Raw genomic sequence first — 22836 nt, 5'->3', positions numbered from 1 at the left:
ATCGGACAATTACTTACCGAGCTATGTCCAAAAAACGATTCAACCAATCAGAGAGCAGCGAACGATCGCGTGTGCCGAACGTGGAGGACACACTCTGCCTCGGATGGCACATTTGAGAGCGTATTCATTTATTTCACGTTTGCAAACTATGTTGGCGTTAAACTATGTTTTACAACTAATAAAAACGAATTTGCGATTCATTCGCTTTCCTGCGCGTTTGTGCACGCGATGGCGATTTCTTTACCAAACTCCGGAAGCCGTTCGCTTTGGACCAAACCATTGCATGTAAATAGAGGGGGGGGGGATTGTCACCACTCGCAAGCCGTTCGCTTTGGACCAAACCATTTCATGTAAATAGAGGGGGGGGATATAATTTTAGATATAGATATAGTACGGGCATGCCCTAGTACCTGAAAATCGCAGAGCCAGAACCAGAATTATTTATTTGGTCTGGGAAGCCCATGCGAGGTTTCTTCTTCTTCAGCCTCTCACAACCCTGGGTGAATATGCGATCTTTTTTTAAAAAGTTGGAATTTTGCCAAATCTGTTTTATTCGTTTGTTAATATACCTCAGCCATTGACAAATCTGGAACTGTCTTTATAAGTTCATCAAATACTGACACCGCGAATGACATTCGCTGAGCTAAATGTTGATATCTCTTCTGAGGTAAAAAAAAAAAAAAAAAAAAAAAAAAAAAAAAGTTTTTTTTTTTTGTTTTTTTTTGTATACTGAATCGATGCTCGTGAAAGAGCTGACATTTACTTCACAAACAAATCAACCAGACAAACAAAATATATAAAAAGAGGGAGCGGAAGACAAGAGAAGGGAAAGCACACAAACACTACATATCAAACGATACATTTTATGAAACGGGGAAACCTAATACACACTTTGGTGGCTTTAAAATGACAGAATATGTCTTTATTAGAAAATAAAAATGAACATTGAAGACGACGCTGCTAAAAAAATACACCGCTCTAACGCATAACCACGAGTTTAAACTACATTTACAACAAATACGAAAACTATTTTCATATCACAATGTTAAATATAGAATATATAGAAGATAATGTTTAAAAAAAAATGAGCCCTATCTTCCAATGGTAAAAAAATCCTTCAAAAAATTCCTGGATCCGGAATAATATCCTGAGCTTCACCAAAAACTAATCCATTCTTCCTTATCCCAAGGGCAACCATCCCACCAACTTTCATCCAAATCTCCGTTCAGAACTTTTCCAGATATCTTGTTCACGAACACACGGACACGAGTGAATGCATTACTCCCTGGTGGGAGTAATAAATAAAACCTACCCCACCGAGATGCCACAGATCACACTTATACAAACTGGAGTATTGTGCTGGCGAAGACCTTCCTTTGTCGATGTGCACGGTGGAAAGGGCGAGTGCAGCTCGAGAACAGCGTCCACATTTCGGAGAGGTGTCCTCCCCCGAGCAATGACGAAACAGAGCACCGGAGACAAAGTGAGCCAACGACGAAGTGAGCTCAAAGACGAAGTGAGCCAGTGATGAAGTGAGGTAAAAGACGAAGTGAGCCAGCCATGATGAGCACCAGCCATGATGAGCACCAGCCATGATGAGCACCTCAGGACTTGTATTCTGAACCAGCGCTCGTGACCCTTTCTGTAGGTGCATCTTCTTCACCCTCCAGTCTGGTGCACGGCAGGAGCTCTCTCCGCCCCTCTGAGTCTTTCTGGGTGGAGTCGTCCTCCTAGCCGTCCCCAGGGGTGGTCTTAGTGATTCTGGGGCCTTGGGTAAAAGTCAAGGATGGGACCCACCATCCATGATTCTCACCCAACCAAGTATGAACAAGAAGAAAGCACCCAAACTTCACAAGGCATGTCCCTTCAATAACACCTCAGTTTGCCTCAATAACACCTCAATAACACCTCTGTTTGCGATTTGACCTTTACTCTACTCTCCAATATTCACCAAAACAATACAGAAAACGTAGAATTACTACGATAAAACAGAAAATCTATATAATAATAGCATAAGGCCTCGACTTTGTTATCCCTTTTACGCCGCACCCAGTGACCCGATGCCCACGGCACTAATTGATTTACGATCTACATTCCGCGCTCTTTGTTTATCACGTACAGCCATACTCGAAAAATCTGAATTAGCCGACGTTGGGGCCCAAAAGCATCCGATTAACTGCCGATACGACGCCATCTTACGACGCCATCGTATTGGCGTCTGCTGGGCGAAGGCGAAGCAAGCCGTCCGCTGATTGGACATGCGAAGGCGAAAGCAAGCCGTCCACTGAGTGGACAATCCAGAGCATGCATTTGTGCCGGTGTCGGCGATCGTTGTTCATATACGCACTCTTCATTCTCATCTTTCTTCCTAACTCTTACTCTGACAAGCAAATCCCCTATGCCATCCATAATGGTACACTCTATCCATACACCACATCCTCCCTTCCGTGGATGTTCCATGGGTTTCGGCTAGTTAATAATATCGCCTCTAGATTCATTTGACATCTCAGTGAGTACATCGTATTGGGTTCAAAAAACGACATCCTCGACCTCGGAAAAAGTGGGGCTGGTATCAGGTAGAAATGTTTTTACGTGTTAGCTCTAATGTTACCGCTGCTGCTGCTTCAACCTCGGTTTTACTTTTGAAGAAATGAGTAACTTTTTGTAAACTTTCATGTAACTTATTTTCCGCTTTATTATTTGCCAAATCGAAGATTTTTCTTCGAAGTAATTTGGAAAAAGAAAATCGAAGAAGATTTTTCAAGTATATTGTTTCGTCTCGTGCGTTACTCTGTCTGTTTGTCTGTCTGTTTGTTACCGGCCTACAGGTCACAATTCTAAACCGATCGTCACGAAACTTCACCAAATGTTAGAGTTGGTCATAAGCAAGAAGCCTATTGTTTTTGGGGTCAAAAGGTCAAAAGGTCAACATAGGCCAAATTTCTAAAATCCTCAATTTTCATCCAATTTACTTGAAATTTGAAGAGGACTTGCATATCTGGTCACTGAATTCAACCACCAAATATTTTTGAGGTTAGCATAGGCCAAAAGGTCAACATAGGCCAAATTTCTAAAATCCTCAATTTTCATCCAATTGACTTGAAATTTGAAGAGGACTTGCATATCTGGTCACTGAATTCAACCACCAAATATTTTTGAGGTCAGCATAGGCCAAAAGGTCAACATAGGCCAAATTTCTAGAATCCTCAATTTTCATCCAATTGACTTGACATTTGAAGAGGACTTGCATATCTGGTCACTGAATTCAACCACCAAATATTTTTGAGGTCAGCATAGGCCAAAAGGTCAACATAGGCCAAATTTCTAGAATCCTCAATTTTCATCCAATTGACTTGAAATTTGAAGAGGACTTGCATATCTGGTCACTGAATTCAACCACCAAATATTTTTGAGGTCAGCATAGGCCAAAAGGTCAACATAGGCCAAATTTCTAAAATCCTCAATTTTCATCCAATTGACTTGAAATTTGAAGAGGACTTGCATATCTGGTCACTGAATTCAACCACCAAATATTTTTGAGGTCAGCATAGGCCAAAAGGTCAACATAGGCCAAATTTCTAAAATCCTCAATTTTCATCCAATTGACTTGAAATTTGAAGAGGACTTGCATATCTGGTCACTGAATTCAACGACAAACTATTTTGAGGTCAGCATAGGCCAAAAGGTCAACATAGGCCAAGTTTCAAAAATCCTCAATTTTCATCCGATTGACTTTGAAAATTGAACAGCATTTGCACATTGAGTCACTAAACAGGGAAACTAAATATTTTTGAGGTCAAAAGGTCAAAGATCAACTGAACGTCAAACTTCCAAAATAATAAATTTTCATCTGAAAAACCATAAATTTTCATCCGATGGACTTGGAAATTGAAGAGCATTTGCACATTGTGTCATTAAATAGGAAAACCAACTATTTTTGAGGTTAAAGGTCAACTGTAGGGCAAACTTCCAAAATCATCAATTTTCATCTGAAAAATCATGAATTTTCATCTGATTGACTTGAAAATTTAACAGCATTTGCATAGTGCCTCACTGAATTGGGAAACCAACTATTTTGAGGTCAAAAGGTAAAAGATCAACTCGAGGTCAAACTTCTAAAATCATCAATTTTCATCTAAAAATCATCACTTTTCATCCTATTGAGCCGAGCTTTGATCAAGATCGTCAATTTTGATCTTGATGAAATGGACAATTTGCTGGATCAATTGCAAGCTTTTGTATCAGGGGGTGGGGAGTTGGGGGGGGGGTGGATTTTGCAAGTATCGTGGCTCTGCATGATGTCTTCTTGTTTTTTTGGGGTTTTTCTGCCCCACTTGGATAATTTGGTTTTATTGCTTCGAGCTAACTTTGCTGATGTAGGCCATAAAATAATGTCACCACGATTGACGACGTGTGTGCGTCATTTTTGAAAAATAAATTACGACCGATGAATAGCACTAGCTAGATCGATCACGTGTTGACATGTGGGAGTTATTAAAAAATAAATAAAACCTACGAGTGGAATAACTCATTAGCGAAGGGAAGGTAGACATCTGGAACTAGTCGTTGTAGGAAATTTTTGCTCTCAGAGAAAATTTAAACACAGGAAATTGACGTGTGACATCATTGACGGATTCTTCAGTAGATCATGCAGTATATCACCCACACAGGCCATCACCCCTTCCCTGCCCAGCGCAATTCCCCAGGCTGCCAGATTGGTAACACCGCCCCTGGATGTCCCACCTACAGGGCAGCCCAAATAAACATAAATGCACATCACCTCTTATGGGCTCCGCAGCACACTGTGCCACTGTGGCTGGCACACACTGGCCAGACAGATCATGATGGCATTTTTGAAGTGTGTGGCACTTTTTGTGAGGGAAGTCCTCACACATGGTCCCGCCCGCAAACAAGGGGTGTGTATGCATACAATATTACCATGACTATCCCGTCTATAAATTACATATGCTGCCTCCTCAGCGTCACATTTTACAAGACGACTTACTCTGACAAGTCGCTGATACATGGCAATCTATCCTACTTGAAACACACGGACTATGTTACAGTTACCACAGTCTAGCAATGGACCCCTTACCTCACACTGCTTCCACATCATAATACTTCATAGATGTATTCACATTGGACATACTTTATAGAGGTACTCAGTTGAAAAAGGATCACGTGTAAAAATTGTTGTCTACGTGTACGTTGGCACATTATGTGTGGACAAACAAACGGACTCACATGTAAAAACCTCTCCACTGGCGAGGGTAATAACAAGTCATTTCTCGGCACACCTGAACTCCCATCCACCTTCCTACAAGGCCTTCATCCACAGATTGATGGAGTTGTGGCGGACACGAAAGCTCACTGGCGTGAGGGCATCATTCCACGCACCAAGTGGGCGGCGGCCACGCCCTAGGGGTAGGCGTGGCCACGGGATATACACCGGGCACGCAGCCCGGAGCACGCCAGTGCTACAGTGAACTCTTTTAATAAAGACACTTAAACTTACCGCGTTGTCCGCTTCCTTCTTGTTGTGCAAGCAAGCGCACGTAGCACCGCGCTTCAGAGTACTGCTCTCCCCTCTTCGCTGGCTCCCCTGCCTCACGTCTTGCTGAGCGTGTCACCATGGAAACCAAGGCCTTCAATATCATTGGAATCTCCAACGATGGAGCTGAGTCCATGGGCCTATCACTTTCCCATCTCGGACAGGTCGGCAGTCTCTCTGTCTACTACGGTTTTACCACCCTTTACCACCTTTTAACCTTTACCACCTTTTGGTGGTTTTGGTTTGGTGGTTTTACCACCTTTTAACCTTTACCTTTACCTTACCACCATTTTACCACCCACCTTGCACCCTCTGCTATTTCTGTGCTTTGTCCCCCTGCCCCCTTCCTCTTGGAGTTCTGTAGGGCACACCTTCTGGTGACACTCCCAAAATCCAGGATCACTGTTCACCTCTGCTCATTCGTTCCTCTTTTTTCCCTCCTGTGGAATGGGGAACCAACTTCCACATTCTCTTCAATGCTATTCTACCATCCAGATATTCAAGACACCTGTTCACCTCCATCTCAGATCATCCCCAATCCAAAACCATGATCTTTTCTATCCCCGTTAACTCCCTCACCCTTAAGCCCACCTCCTTCCAGATTCCCAGTTTTTCCTTCCTGAGAGTTTGCTTCTGTATCCACCTTGTACACCTCATGCATCCGCCCATACATCCTCCCTCCCATCCCCCTCATGCATCCATTTTGTGAAGATCGGTGTAGAATTGTGACCTGTAGGTGACTGACACAGCCAAACACATTCAGGAAACGAACATGTTAAGAACACATGAGATGCATCACATTGCACATGTATATGCATTGTGCTGAAAGGACAGGAGACACCTTTAAGTTCGGCAAGGCGGTCCACCAAGAGGGTGTCCAGGAGGATCGTGGATGGGACGGGGAGGACAGCCGAGGGCCTGGTTGCTTCGGTGAGGCGCCGGATCTGTTCGGCTTGACTCCTCACTGTATCTTGGAGGATGTGCAGAACTTCACTCTTCGCTCGGAGCACGGTCTTCACCTCAAGCATCTGTGGTGCACATTTGTTATCACGCGTCTCAGCAAACTTCCTTTTTGTTTGCACTTTATGTTATTGTTTTATAACATCTTTCTTCTTCTTCTGTTTCACAACAGGCCCACAACACCTATCTTCTTCTTCTTCTTCTTCTTCTTCATCTTTTGTATGCAGCACATGGTTGTGTGCAGGGCCAGATTAACCTTTTGTGGGCCTGGTGCCAAACAAATTTGATGGTCCCCACACCAGTAAATGACTGCAGTGAAGAAACAAAATGCAACATCCAACAATCTCACAACATTTTTATATGGCACTTAAAATAAATTATATAACTGATAAAATAAACTAAATTTAATAATATTTTTATAATAAAATAATAATAATTAATAATAATAATAATTTTAAATAATATTTTAATACAATTTTAAATTAATTAATAATTAAAATTTTTATTATAATAATTTTAATAAAATAATTTTTATTATAATAATTATAATTCTTATAATGAATAATAATTTTTATAATAAATTATACCAGTAATTATGTGACTCCATTTCGTCAGCTGCGAACCGCCATTAAGGTGTCCCATACAGGTATCCATACAAGTGTATGGGAAGCTCGCTGCGTTGCCCTGATGATACCCCAATAACCAATAAGGGCGAAACCAGGTCGGTAACTGAGTTTTTCATGCACTTGTGACAGCATCTGAATTTACATCTTCATAATGACGTACTGCATTATGACGTGCCTCCATTATGACGTCATAATTCGACAAGTACAAAACTTCATCCTATCAAGATGAAATTTCTTGAGCATCATCTGGGAATAAATTGGTGGAGAAAAAAAAATGATGACGTCATCCATCATGTGGTTCGGCCGCCATATTTATTTTAACACAAAAGCCTTAAAAACCACTGAAAACACGTCCATGACGTCACACATTGATGAGTCACCCCGCCTGTGAAACACCAGGATGGCACTTTCTGGCTGAATTGGGATTCGAACCTCGGCTAGACGGACCTAGAGGTGAGTGTGCAAACGGGTGGTGAGTTTTAACAGGTGAGCTGAGTAACAGGTGAGCTTAACAGGTAACAGGTGAGCTTAACAGGAACGGAAGCTGAGTTAACAGGTGAGTTTTGATGAGCATAGACATGTAAAAGTGCACCGTGACCTTCATTTGCTCACCATGGACATGATGTCATCCAAGCTGGGGGGTTTGGGCTCCCCCTGGGGGTTCCCCCTCATCCCTCCATCAAGATCTCCATCGAGCGGCAAAAGGCCATGGGTATGAGCAGCCACAGGTAGGTGGGGACTTGAGAGAAGAGCATTCAACATGGTGCCTCTGGTGTCTACCTGTGATACAGAAGGGAAACCAAATTCAACATGGTACCTCTCATGTGTACCTGTGATACAGAAGGGGAAACCAAATTCAACATGGTACCTCTCGTGTCTACCTGAGACACAGAAGGGGAAACCAAATTCAACATGTTACCTCTCATGTCTACCTTTGACAGCAGGACAACCAAATTCAACATGGTACCTCTCGTGTCTACCTGTGACACAGCAGGGAAACCAAATTCAACATGGTACCTCTAGTGTCTACCTGCGATAAAGAAGGGAAACAAAATTCAACATGGTGCCTCTCGTGTCTACCTGTGACACAGAAGGGGAAACCAAATTCAACATGGTACCTCTCGTGTCTACCTGAGACACAGAAGGGGAAACCAAATTCGCCATGGTACCTCAAGTGTGTACCTGTGATACAGAAGGGGAAACCAAATTCAACATTGTACCTCAAGTGTCTACCTGTGACACAGAAGGGGCAACCAAATTCAACATGGTACCTCAAGTGTCTACCTGTGACAGCAGGAAAATCAAATTCAACATAGTACCTCTAGTGTCTACCTGTGAAACAGCAGGAAAACCAAATTCAACATGGTACCTCGTGTCTACCTGTGACAGCAGGAAAACCAAATTCAACATGGTACCTCTCATGTCTACCTGTGACACAGAAGGGAAACCAAATTCAACATGGTACCTCTCATGTCTACCTGTGACACAGAAGGGGAAACCAAATTCAACATGGTACCTCAAGTGTCTACTTGTGACAGCAGGACAACCAAATACAACATGGTACTTCTAGTGTCTACCTGTGACACAGCAGGAAAACCAAATTCAACACGTTACCTCTCATGTCTACCTTTGACAGCAGGACAACCAAATTCAACATGGTACCTCTCGTGTCTACCTGTGACACAGCAGGGAAACCAAATTCAACATGGTACCTCCAGTGTCTACCTGTGACACAGCAGGAAAACCAAATTCAACATGGTACCTCATGTCTACCTGTGACAGCAGGCCAACCAAATTCAACATGGTACCTCTCGTGTCTACCTGTGACAGCAGGGAAACCAAATTCAACATGGTACCTCTCGTGTCTACCTGTGACAGCAGGGAAACCAAATTCAACATGGTACCTCTAGTGTCTACCTGTGACAGCAGGGAAACCAAATTCAACATGGTACCTCTAGTGTCTACCTGTGACAGCAGGGAAACCAAATTCAACATGGTACCTCTAGTGTCTACCTGTGACACAGCAGGAAAACCAAATTCAACATGGTACCTCTCGTGTCTACCTGTGACAGCAGGGAAACCAAATTCAACATGGTACCTCTCGTGTCTACCTGTGACAGCAGGGAAACCAAATTCAACATGGTACCTCTCGTGTCTACCTGTGACAGCAGGGAAACCAAATTCAACATGGTACATCAAGCGTCTACCTGTGATACAGAAGGAAAACCAAATTCAACATGGTACCTCAAGTGTCTACCTGTGACAGCAGGGAAACCAAATTCAACATGGTACCTCTCGTGTCTACCTGTGACAGCAGGGAAACCAAATTCAACATGGTACCTCTCGTGTCTACCTGTGACAGCAGGGAAACCAAATTCAACATGGTACTTCAAGCGTCGACCTGTGATACAGAAGGAAAACCAAATTCAACATGGTACCTTAAGTGTCTACCTGTGACAGCAGGGAAACCAAATTCAACATGGTACCTCAAGTGTCTACCTGTGATACAGAAGGAAAACCAAATTCAACATGGTACCTCAAGTGTCTACCTGTGATACAGAAGGAAAACCAAATTCAACATGGTACCTCTCGTGTCTACCTGTGACAGCAGGGAAACCAAATTCAACATGGTACCTCTAGTGTCTACCTGTGACACAGCAGGAAAACCAAACTCAACATGGTACCTCTCATGTCTACCTGTGACAGCAGGACAACCAAATTCAACATGGTACCTCTCCTGTCTACCTGTGACAGCAGGGAAACCAAATTCAACATGGTACCTCAAGTGTCTACCTGTGATACAGAAGGAAAACCAAATTCAACATGGTACCTCTAGTGTCTACCTGTGATACAGCAGGAAAACCAAATTCAACATGGTACCTCTCGTGTCTACCTGTGATACAGCAGGAAAACCAAATTCAACATGGTACCTCAAGTGTCTACCTGTGATACAGAAGGGGAAACCAAATTCAACATGGTACCTCAAGTGTCTACCTGTGATACAGAAGGGAAACCAAATTCAACATGGTACCTCTCGTGTCTACCTGTGACAGCAGGGAAACCAAATTCAACATGGTACCTCAAGTGTCTACCTGTGATACAGAAGGGGAAACCAAATTCAACATGGTACCTCAAGTGTCTACCTGTGATACAGAAGGGAAACCAAATTCAACATGGTACCTCAAGTGTCTACCTGTGACACAGAAGGGGAAACCAAATTCAACATGGTACCTCAAGTGTCTACCTGTGCAGCAGGAAAACCAAATTCAACATGGTACCTCTCATGTCTACCTGTGATGCAGAAGGAAAACCTAATTCAACATGGTACCTCAAGTGTCTACCTGTGACAGCAGGACAACCAAATTCAACATGGTACCTCAAGTGTCTACCTGTGACACAGAAGGGGAAACCAAATTCAACATGGTGCATCAAGTGTCTACCTGTGATACAGAAGGGGAAACCAAATTAAACATGGTACCTCAAGTGTCCACCTGTGATAGCAGGAAAACCAAATTCTACATGGTACCCCTAATGTCTACCTGTGATACAGCAGGAAAACCAAATTCAACATGGTACCTCAAGTGTCTACCTGTGACACAGAAGCGGAAACCAAATTCAACATGGTACCTCAAGTGTCTACCTGTGACAGTAGGAAAACCAAATTCAACATGGTACCTCTAGTGTCTACCTGTGACACAGAAGGGGAAACCAAATTCAACATGGTGCCTCTAGTGTCTACCTGTGATACAGAAGGGGAAACTAAATTCAACATGGTGCCTCTAGTGTCTACCTGTGATACAGAAGGGGAAACCAAATTCAACATGGTGCCTCTAGTGTCTACCTGTGATACAGAAGGGGAAACCAAATTCAACATGGTGCCTCTAGTGTCTACCTGTGACAGCAGGAAAACCCAAGATAAGAAGAAACAGTAAAACGACCAAGTTCATGTTTTCATTCAAACGGACAAGAGCATACAAGAGCAGACAGTGGACAAGAGCAGACAAGAGCGACAAGAGCAGACAGGAGCAGAGAAGAGCAGAGAAGAGCAGAGAAGAGCAGAGAAGAGCATAAAAAAGCAGACAAGAGCATGCAAGAGCGGACAGCAGACAAGAGCAGAGAAGAGCAGACAGCAGACAAGAGCAGAGAAGAGCAGACAGCAGACAAGAGCAGACAAGAGAAGACAAGAGCAGAAAAGAGCAGAGAAGAGCATAAAAAAGCAGACAAGAGCATACAAGAGCGGACAGCAGACAAGAGCGGACAAGAGCAGACAAGAGCAGACAAGAGTGGACAAGAGCAGAGAAGAGCAGAGAAGAGCATTAAAAAAGCAGACAAGAGCATTCAAGAGCGGACAGCAGACAAGAGCAGACAAGAGAAGACAAGAGCAGAGAAGAGCGGACAGCAGATAAGAGCAGACAAGAGCAGAGAAGAGAAGAACATTAAAAAAAACAGACAATAGCATACAAGAGCAGACAGCAGACAAGAGAAGACAAGAGCAGAGTAGAGCGGACAGCACACAAAAGCAGACAAGAGAAGACAAGAGCAGAGAAGAGAAGAACATAAAAAAACAGACAAGAGCATACAAGAGCAGACAGCAGACAAGAGCAGAGAAGAGCGGACAGCACACAAAAGCAGACAAGAGAAGACAAGAGCAGAGAAGAGCATAAAAAAAGCAGACAAGAGCATACAAGAGTGGACAGCAGACAAGAGCAGACAAGAGCGGACAGCAGACAAGAGCAGACAAGAGCGGACAAGAGCAAGAGGCCCAACCAAGTCCGGGATAGCAGGACCCCTCGTAGACAGCGAGGTGCTGGACTATCTGAGGTGTTCGCAATTCCGGCATTCTGCTATCTAGCGCAGCCCCTTCCGCACGATGGCCTTGAAGTTGAGAAAAGGGCCTCTGAAAAAGGTGACATTGTTATAGTGGAATGGACCAGGCCGATACAATGGCGAAGACATCAAATGAGGGCCCAGTTAGTAACAAGGAATACCAGGATAATCCCACAAGTTCTGCCATCCCCTTACATTGATGAATGTTGTCTTGGTCAAAAATCTCCGGATCCTCTTCAATGCCAGAAGTCCATCGGTCGACCATCTTTTGATCGGAGCACAGAAGTCCTCCCTCTGAAACCCCCTTGGTTCAGTGGGTCCGGCTGTGCTTAACCCTCCAGTGGATACAAACCCCATTTTCATTTTGGGGGATTAAGTGGAAGTCGCATGGACTCATAATCTGCTGAATACATGTTGAACAAGACAGAACCTCCCAATCACAGGACTCCGCCAAGCTTTCTGCCATGGATACTTCCTCGCATTCCAGATGGGAGGTTCTGATGAGAGACTTGGACAAGATGGAGGCAGGCTTGGACAAGATGGAGACAGACTTGGACAAGATGAAGGCAGACTTGGACAAGATGGAGGCAGACTTGGACAAGATGGAGGCAGACTTGGACAAGATGGAGGCAGACTTGGACAAGATGGAGGCAGAGTTGGACAAGATGGAGGCAGAGTTGGACAAGATGGAGGCAGACTTGGACAAGATGGAGGCAGCCTTGGACAAGATGGAGGCAGACTTGGACAAGACGGAGGCAGACTTGGACAAGACGGAGGCAGACTTGGACAAGACGGAGGCAGACTTGGACAAGACGGAGGCAGACTTGGACAAGACGGAGGCAGACTTGGACAAGACGGAGGCAGACTTGGACAAGACGGAGGCAGACTTGGACAAGACGGAGGCAGACTTGGACAAGACGGAGGCAGACTTGGACAAGACGGAGGCAGACTTGGACAAGACGGAGGCAGACTTGGACAAGACGGAGGCAGACTTGGACAAGACGGAGGCAGACTTGGACAAGACGGAGGCAGACTTGGACAAGACGGAGGCAGACTTGGACAAGACGGAGGCAGACTTGGACAAGACGGAGCCAGACTTGGACAAGACGGAGCCAGACTTGGACAAGACGGAGGCAGACTTGGACAAGACGGAGGCAGACTTGGACAAGACGGAGGCAGACTTGGACAAGACAGAGGCAGACTTGGACAAGACGGAGGCAGACTTGGACAAGACGGAGGCAGACTTGGACAAGATGGAGGCAGACTTGGACAAGATGGAGGCAGACTTGGACAAGATGGAGGCAGACTTGGACAAGATGGAGGCAGACTTGGACAAGATGGAGGCAGGCTTGGACAAGATGGAGGCAGACTTGGACAAGATGGAGGCAGACTTGGACAAGATGGAGGCAGACTTGGACAAGATGGAGGCAGACTTGGACAAGATGGAGGCAGACTTGGACAAGATGGAGGCAGACTTGGACAAGATGGAGGCAGACTTGGACAAGATGGAGGCAGACTTGGACAAGATGGAGGCAGACTTGGACAAGATGGAGGCAGACTTGGATAAAATGGATACAGAAGCAAACTCTCAGGATGGAAAAACGAAAATTTGGAAGGAGGTGGTCTTGGGGATCGGAGCTTGGAAGGGTCGAGGAGGGCGGGGAATAATGACACGAAAAATCACCAAGAAGTTATGAGCGAAGGTGACAAGACTTTTGATATGACGTTCGTATAAACAAAACTGATCAGATTGGGGGAAATGACTTGATTTGGGGATTCAACGTGAGCAAGAGACATCGTAACCCTGACGGTAAGATCACGTGACCACCATACACAGACATTAATAATATTGCACGCACCATCAGGTCTTGTAGGCCATCCAAAGTAATGGAAAGCTGTCGCACACTCTCCTCGAGCTTGGCCACCCGTCGCCCAGTTGGTTTGGTAAGTCCCGGAGTCCAGGGGTCAATCTTTCCCTCAGGCTGGCCGAGCGGTCCGTGTGGTCGACGAGGCAGGGCCGCTCCGGAGAGAGCCAAGCTTGGGACCGACTTGGGCGGTACGTTTACCCCAGGCACAGAGACATGTGGTTTCCTCCCTGGAGGAAGGATGGGATATTGAGGCACAAGAAATCAGTTGGACACTCAATCAATGGGGAAATCGGGAAAATTTGTCCAGGAAATCAATCAGGAAATTAGTATGGCAGCCATATTGGATTAATGGGAATAAAAATGGACACCTTTTTCTCTGAAACTGCTCAACGAAAAAAATTGAAACTTGGTATATGTCATCGGCTCCCCATGGGGTATATAGGGTGATAACGATGACGTCATCGGTGAAGTGGTAATCCAGCCATAATTGGTTGAATCGAAAATCCTTCTCCAGAAAATCCTTCTCCAGAAAAAAAATGAAATATCTGATCTATGACTATGTGAATGCAGAATTAAATTTATGACGTCATCGGTCACGTGGTCTGGTGGCCATATTGAATTGAAAAAATAATGTTAAAAAAGCTTCTTCCCCAGAACCGCTAAACAGATCGATGCGAAACTTGCGCTCCAAGCTCAGGTCCTTCGTCTTTGTCCGACATGTACACTGTGTGTAATCGACTCTAACCAAGTTTAACACAAGCTTAACCATTGCCTTCCCTTTAACCCCAAGCAAAGGCCTTACCCTGTCCCTTGGACCATCCGGTGGGTCGGTTGACCTGGCAGTTGGTGCTGGTGAAACCCGGGCAACACCTCCAACGTAGCTCGGTCACCGTCTTATAGCCGATGCGGTAAATGGGCTTCATGTACGTATGGTAACTAAGGAGAGACGAGGGCATAGACATGGACGGAAGAAACAAGGAGGGAGAACAAAATGGCAGAAATAGTAGAACACAGATTACATGGTTGAGGTGGCGGTATTACAATGGAGACATTCAATACGAGAAATGGCAAAGAATCAGAAAGGAAGAAATTTGAAGGAGATAACCTTTGATGAGGAGCAACTTAGAATGGTGAGGAGAAACTTAGAATAGTGAGGAGAAACGTAGAATGGTGAGGAGAAACTTAGAATGGTGAGGAGAAACTTAGAATGGTGAGGAGAAACTTAGAATGGTGAGGAGAAACTTAGAATGGCGAGGAGCAACTTAGAATGGTGAGGAGAAACTTAGAATGGTGAGGAGAAACTTAGAATGGTGAAGAGAAACTTAGAATGGTGAGGAGAAACTTAGAATGGCGAGTAGCAACTTAGAATGGTGAGGAGAAACTTAGAATGGTGAGGACAAACTTAGAATGGTGAGGAGAAACTTAGAATGGCGAGGAGAAACTTAGAATGGCGAGTAGCAACTTAGAATGGTGAGGAGAAACTTAGAATGGTGAGGAGCAACTTAGAATGATGAGGAGAAACTTAGAATGATGAGGAGAAACTTAGAATGGTGAGGAGAAACTTAGAATGGCGAGTAGCAACTTAGAATGGTGAGGAGAAACTTAGAATGGTGAGGAGCAACTTAGAATGATGAGGAGAAACTTAGAATGATGAGGAGAAACTTAGAATGGTGAGGAGAAACTTAGAATGGTGAGGAGAAACTTAGAATGGTGAGGAGAAACTTAGAACGGTGAGGAGAAACTTAGAATGGTGAGGAGCAACTTAGAATGATGAGGAGAAACTTAGAATGGTGAGGAGAAACTTAGAATGATGAGGAGAAACTTAGAATGGTGAGTAGCAACTTAGAATGGTGAGGAGAAACTTAGAATTGCGAGGAGCAACTTAGAATGGTGAGGAGAAACTTATAATGGTGAGGAGAAACTTAGAATGGCGAGGAGAAACTTGGAATGGTGAGGAGAAACTTAGAATGGTGAGGAGAAACTTAGAATGGTGAGGAGAAACTTAGAATGGTGAGGAGAAACTTAGAATGATGAGGAGAAACTTAGAATGGTGAGTAGCAACTTAGAATGGTGAGGAGAAACTTAGAATGATGAGGAGAAACTTAGAATGGTGAGTAGCAACTTTGAATGATGAGGAGAAACTTAGAATGGTGAGGAGAAACTTAGAATGGCGAGGAGAAACTTAGAATGATGAGGAGAAACTTAGAATGGTGAGGAGAAACTTAGAATGGTGAATAGCAACTTAGAATGGCGAGGAGAAACTTAGAATGATGAGGAGAAACTTAGAATGGTGAGGAGAAACTTAGAATGGTGAGGAGCAACTTAGAATGGTGAGGAGAAACTTAGAATGATGAGGAGAAACTTAGAATGGTGAGGAGAAACTTAGAATGGCGAGTAGCAACTTAGAATGGCGAGGAGCAACTTAGAATGATGAGGAGAAACTTAGAATGGCGAGGAGAAACTTAGAATGGTGAGGAGCAACTTAGAATGATGAGGAGAAACTTAGAATGGTGAGGAGAAACTTAGAATGATGAGGAGAAACTTAGAATGGTGAGGAGAAACTTAGAATGGCAAGGAGCAACTTAGAATGGTGAGGAGAAACTTAGAATGGTGAGGAGAAACTTAGAATGGTGAGGAGAAACTTAGAATGGCGAGCAGAAACTGAGAATGGCGAGGAGAAACTTAGAATGGTGAGGAGCAACTTAGAATGGTGAGGAGAAACTTAGAATGGTGAGGAGCAACTTAGAATGATGAGGAGAAACTTAGAATGATGAGGAGAAACTTAGAATGATGAGGAGAAACTTAGAATGGCGAGTTGCAACTTATAATGGCGAGGAGCAACTTAGAATGGTGAGGATAAACTTAGAATGGCGAGGAGCAACTTAGAATGGTGAGGAGAAACTTAGAATGGTGAGGAGAAACTTAGAATGGTGAGGAGAAACTTAGAATGGCGAGGAGAAACTTAGAATGGCGAGGAGAAACTTAGAATGGCGAGTAGCAACTTAGAATGGTGAGGAGAAACTTAGAATGGCGAGGAGAAACTTAGAATGGCGAGTAGCAACTTAGAATGGTGAGGAGAAACTTAGAATGGCGAGGAGCAACTTAGAATGATGAGGAGAAACTTAGAATGATGAGGAGAAACTTAGAATGATGAGGAGAAACTTAGAATGATGAGGAGAAACTTAGAATGGTGAGGAGAAACTTAGAATGGTGAGTAGCAACTTAGAATGGTGAGGAGAAACTTAGAATGGCGAGGAGACATTTAGAATGGCGAGGAGAAACTTAGAATGGTGAGGAGAAACTTAGAATGATGAGGAGAAACTTAGAATGATGAGGAGAAACTTAGAATGGTGAGGAGAAACTTAGAATGGTGAGGAGCAACTTAGAATGGCAAGGAGAAACTTAGAATGATGAGGAGAAACTTAGAATGGCGAGTAGCAACTTAGAATGGTGAGGAGAAACTTAGAATGGTGAGGAGCAACTTAGAATGGTGAGGAGCAACTTCGAATGGTGAGGAGCAACTTAGAATGATGAGGAGCAACTTAGAATGATGAGGAGAAACTTAGAATGATGAGGAGAAACTTAGAATGATGAGGAGAAACTTAGAATGATGAGGAGAAACTTAGAATGGTGAGGAGAAACTTAGAATGGTGAGGAGCAACTTAGAATGGTGAGGAGAAACTTAGAATGGTGAGGAGAAACTTAGAATGGCGAGGAGAAACTTAGAATGGTGAGGAGCAACTTAGAATGATGAGGAGAAACTTAGAATGGTGAGGAGAAACTTAGAATGGTGAGGAGCAACTTAGAATGATGAGGAGAAACTTCGAATGGTGAGGAGCAACTTATAATGGCGAGGAGCAACTTAGAATGGTGAGGAGAAACTTAGAATGGTGAGGAGCAACTTAGAATGATGAGGAGAAACTTAGAATGATGAGGAGAAACTTAGAATGGTGAGGAGAAACTTAGAATGGTGAGGAGAAACTTAGAATGGCGAGGAGAAACTTATAATGGTGAGGAGAAACTTAGAATGGTGAGTAGCAACTTAGAATGGCGAGGAGCAACTTAGAATGGTGAGGAGAAACTTAGAATGATGAGGAGAAACTTAGAATGATGAGGAGAAACTTAGAATGGCGAGGAGAAACTTAGAATGGTGAGGAGAAACTTAGAATGATGAGGAGAAACTTAGAATGATGAGGAGAAACTTAGAATGGTGAGGAGCAACTTATAATGGTGAGGAGAAACTTAGAATTGTGAGGAGAAACTTAGAATGGTGAGGAGCAACTTAGAATGGCAAGGAGAAACTTAGAATGATGAGGAGAAACTTAGAATGGCGAGTAGCAACTTAGAATGGTGAGGAGAAACTTAGAATGGTGAGGAGCAACTTAGAATGGTGAGGAGCAACTTCGAATGGTGAGGAGCAACTTAGAATGATGAGGAGCAACTTAGAATGATGAGGAGAAACTTAGAATGATGAGGAGAAACTTAGAATGATGAGGAGAAACTTAGAATGATGAGGAGAAACTTAGAATGGTGAGGAGAAACTTAGAATGGTGAGGAGCAACTTAGAATGGTGAGGAGAAACTTAGAATGGTGAGGAGAAACTTAGAATGGTGAGGAGAAACTTAGAATGGCGAGGAGAAACTTAGAATGATGAGGAGAAACTTAGAATGGTGAGGAGCAACTTAGAATGATGAGGAGAAACTTAGAATGGTGAGGAGAAACTTAGAATGGTGAGGAGCAACTTAGAATGATGAGGAGAAACTTCGAATGGCGAGGAGAAACTTAGAATGATGAGGAGAAACTTCGAATGGTGAGGAGCAACTTAGAATGATGAGGAGAAACTTAGAATTGTGAGGAGCAACTTAGAATGGTGAGGAGCAACTTAGAATGATGAGGAGAAACTTAGAATGGTGAGGAGAAACTTAGAATGGCGAGGAGCAACTTAGAATGGTGAGGAGAAACTTAGAATGGTGAGGAGAAACTTAGAATGGTGAGGAGAAACTTAGAATGGTGAGGAGAAACTTAGAATGATGAGGAGAAACTTAGAATGGTGAGTAGCAACTTTGAATGATGAGGAGAAACTTAGAATGGTGAGGAGAAACTTAGAATGGCGAGGAGAAACTTAGAATGATGAGGAGAAACTTAGAATGGTGAGGAGAAACTTAGAATGGTGAATAGCAACTTAGAATGGCGAGGAGAAACTTAGAATGATGAGGAGAAACTTAGAATGGTGAGGAGAAACTTAGAATGGTGAGGAGCAACTTAGAATGGTGAGGAGAAACTTAGAATGATGAGGAGAAACTTAGAATGGTGAGGAGAAACTTAGAATGGTGAGTAGCAACTTAGAATGGCGAGGAGCAACTTAGAATGATGAGGAGAAACTTAGAATGGCGAGGAGAAACTTAGAATGGTGAGGAGCAACTTAGAATGATGAGGAGAAACTTAGAATGGTGAGGAGAAACTTAGAATGATGAGGAGAAACTTAGAATGGTGAGGAGAAACTTAGAATGGCAAGGAGCAACTTAGAATGGTGAGGAGAAACTTAGAATGGTGAGGAGAAACTTAGAATGGTGAGGAGAAACTTAGAATGGCGAGCAGAAACTGAGAATGGCGAGGAGAAACTTAGAATGGTGAGGAGCAACTTAGAATGGTGAGGAGAAACTTAGAATGGTGAGGAGCAACTTAGAATGATGAGGAGAAACTTAGAATGATGAGGAGAAACTTAGAATGATGAGGAGAAACTTAGAATGGCGAGTTGCAACTTATAATGGCGAGGAGCAACTTAGAATGGTGAGGATAAACTTAGAATGGCGAGGAGCAACTTAGAATGGTGAGGAGAAACTTAGAATGGTGAGGAGAAACTTAGAATGGTGAGGAGAAACTTAGAATGGCGAGGAGAAACTTAGAATGGCGAGGAGAAACTTAGAATGGCGAGTAGCAACTTAGAATGGTGAGGAGAAACTTAGAATGGCGAGGAGAAACTTAGAATGGCGAGTAGCAACTTAGAATGGTGAGGAGAAACTTAGAATGGCGAGGAGCAACTTAGAATGATGAGGAGAAACTTGGAATGATGAGGAGAAACTTAGAATGATGAGGAGAAACTTCGAATGGTGAGGAGCAACTTATAATGGCGAGGAGCAACTTAGAATGGTGAGGAGAAACTTAGAATGGTGAGGAGCAACTTAGAATGATGAGGAGAAACTTAGAATGATGAGGAGAAACTTAGAATGGTGAGGAGAAACTTAGAATGGTGAGGAGAAACTTAGAATGGCGAGGAGAAACTTATAATGGTGAGGAGAAACTTAGAATGGTGAGTAGCAACTTAGAATGGCGAGGAGCAACTTAGAATGGTGAGGAGAAACTTAGAATGATGAGGAGAAACTTAGAATGATGAGGAGAAACTTAGAATGGCGAGGAGAAACTTAGAATGGTGAGGAGAAACTTAGAATGATGAGGAGAAACTTCGAATGATGAGGAGAAACTTAGAATGGTGAGGAGCAACTTATAATGGTGAGGAGAAACTTAGAATGGTGAGGAGAAACTTAGAATGGTGAGGAGCAACTTAGAATGGCAAGGAGAAACTTAGAATGATGAGGAGAAACTTAGAATGGCGAGTAGCAACTTAGAATGGTGAGGAGAAACTTAGAATGGTGAGGAGCAACTTCGAATGGTGAGGAGCAACTTAGAATGATGAGGAGCAACTTAGAATGATGAGGAGAAACTTAGAATGATGAGGAGAAACTTAGAATGATGAGGAGAAACTTAGAATGATGAGGAGAAACTTAGAATGGTGAGGAGAAACTTAGAATGGTGAGGAGCAACTTAGAATGGTGAGGAGAAACTTAGAATGGTGAGGAGCAACTTAGAATGATGAGGAGAAACTTAGAATGGTGAGGAGAAACTTAGAATGGTGAGGAGCAACTTAGAATGATGAGGAGAAACTTCGAATGGTGAGGAGCAACTTATAATGGCGAGGAGCAACTTAGAATGGTGAGGAGAAACTTAGAATGGTGAGGAGCAACTTAGAATGATGAGGAGAAACTTAGAATGATGAGGAGAAACTTAGAATGGTGAGGAGAAACTTAGAATGGTGAGGAGAAACTTAGAATGGCGAGGAGAAACTTATAATGGTGAGGAGAAACTTAGAATGGTGAGTAGCAACTTAGAATGGCGAGGAGCAACTTAGAATGGTGAGGAGAAACTTAGAATGATGAGGAGAAACTTAGAATGATGAGGAGAAACTTAGAATGGCGAGGAGAAACTTAGAATGGTGAGGAGAAACTTAGAATGATGAGGAGAAACTTAGAATGATGAGGAGAAACTTAGAATGGTGAGGAGCAACTTATAATGGTGAGGAGAAACTTAGAATGGTGAGGAGAAACTTAGAATGGTGAGGAGCAACTTAGAATGGCGAGGAGAAACTTAGAATGATGAGGAGAAACTTAGAATGGCGAGTAGCAACTTAGAATGGTGAGGAGAAACTTAGAATGGTGAGGAGCAACTTAGAATGGTGAGGAGCAACTTCGAATGGTGAGGAGCAACTTAGAATGATGAGGAGCAACTTAGAATGATGAGGAGAAACTTAGAATGATGAGGAGAAACTTAGAATGATGAGGAGAAACTTAGAATGGTGAGGAGAAACTTAGAATGGTGAGGAGCAACTTAGAATGGTGAGGAGAAACTTAGAATGGTGAGGAGAAACTTAGAATGGTGAGGAGAAACTTAGAATGGCGAGGAGAAACTTAGAATGATGAGGAGAAACTTAGAATGGTGAGGAGCAACTTAGAATGATGAGGAGAAACTTAGAATGGTGAGGAGAAACTTAGAATGGTGAGGAGCAACTTAGAATGATGAGGAGAAACTTCGAATGGCGAGGAGAAACTTAGAATGATGAGGAGAAACTTCGAATGGTGAGGAGCAACTTAGAATGATGAGGAGAAACTTAGAATTGTGAGGAGCAACTTAGAATGGTGAGGAGCAACTTAGAATGATGAGGAGAAACTTAGAATGGTGAGGAGAAACTTAGAATGGCGAGGAGCAACTTAGAATGGTGAGGAGAAACTTAGAATGGTGAGGAGAAACTTAGAATGGTGAGTAGCAACTTAGAATGGCGAGGACAAACTTAGAATGATGAGGAGAAACTTATAATGGTGAGGAGAAACTTAGAATGGTGAGGAGGAACTTAGAATGGTGAGGAGCAACTTAGAATGATGAGGAGAAACTTAGAATGGTGAGGAGAAACTTATAATGGTGAGGAGAAACTTAGAATGGTGAGGAGAAACTTAGAATGGTGAGGAGCAACTTAGAATGATGAGGAGAAACTTAGAATGGCGAGGAGAAACTTAGAATGATGAGGAGAAACTTAGAATGGCGAGTAGAAACTTAGAATGGCGAGTAGCAACTTAGAATGGTGAGGAGAAACTTAGAATGGTGAGGAGCACCTTAGAATGGTGAGGAGCAACTTAGAATGGTGAGGAGCAACTTAGAATGGTGAGGAGCAACTTAGAATGGTGAGGAGCAACTTAGAATGGTGAGGAGCAACTTAGAATGATGAGGAGAAACTTAGAATGATGAGAAGAAACTTAGAATGATGAGGAGAAACTTAGAATGATGAGGAGAAACTTAGAATGGTGAGGAGAAACTTAGAATGGCGAGGAGCAACTTAGAATGGTGAGGAGAAACTTAGAATGGTGAGGAGAAACTTAGAATGGTGAGTAGCAACTTAGAATGGCGAGGAGAAACTTAGAATGGTGAGGAGCAACTTAGAATGATGAGGAGCAACTTAGAATGGTGAGGAGCAACTTAGAATGGTGAGGAGCAACTTAGAATGATGAGGAGCAACTTAGAATGATGAGGAGAAACTTAGAATGATGAGGAGAAACTTAGAATGGTGAGGAGAAACTTAGAATGGCAAGGAGCAACTTAGAATGGTGAGGAGAAACTTAGAATGGTGAGAAGAAACTTAGAATGGTGAGGAGAAACTTAGAATGATGAGGAGAAACTT

At 43.2% G+C, this 22836-nt stretch overlaps 1 protein-coding gene across 2 annotated transcripts in view; it reads right to left on the bottom strand.

Annotated features, from left to right (window-relative positions):
• The window catches only part of LOC137427286 (uncharacterized), a 77554-nt gene that overhangs the window by 21318 nt on the left and 33400 nt on the right, over positions 1–22836 (bottom strand). Inside the window, exons 3-6 of one of the 2 annotated variants that reach the window (XM_078778472.1) lie at positions 14635–14768; positions 13824–14059; positions 7750–7917; positions 6393–6579 (exon numbers count right to left, since the gene is read on the bottom strand). In XM_078778472.1, the coding sequence (XP_078634598.1) occupies positions 6393–6579; positions 7750–7917; positions 13824–14059; positions 14635–14768 (725 nt within the window). Of the gene's footprint in view, positions 1–6392; positions 6580–7749; positions 7918–12159; positions 12337–13823; positions 14060–14634; positions 14769–22836 lie in introns of those variants that run through there. The other variant, XM_078778471.1, reaches the window with a different exon arrangement.

Source organism: Myxine glutinosa, chromosome 5 (assembly GCF_964187855.1).
Source record: "Myxine glutinosa chromosome 5, kmMyxGlut1.1, whole genome shotgun sequence".
NCBI classification, from domain to species: Eukaryota; Metazoa; Chordata; class Myxini; order Myxiniformes; family Myxinidae; genus Myxine; species Myxine glutinosa.
This window is presented reverse-complemented; position numbering and strand designations above follow the sequence as displayed.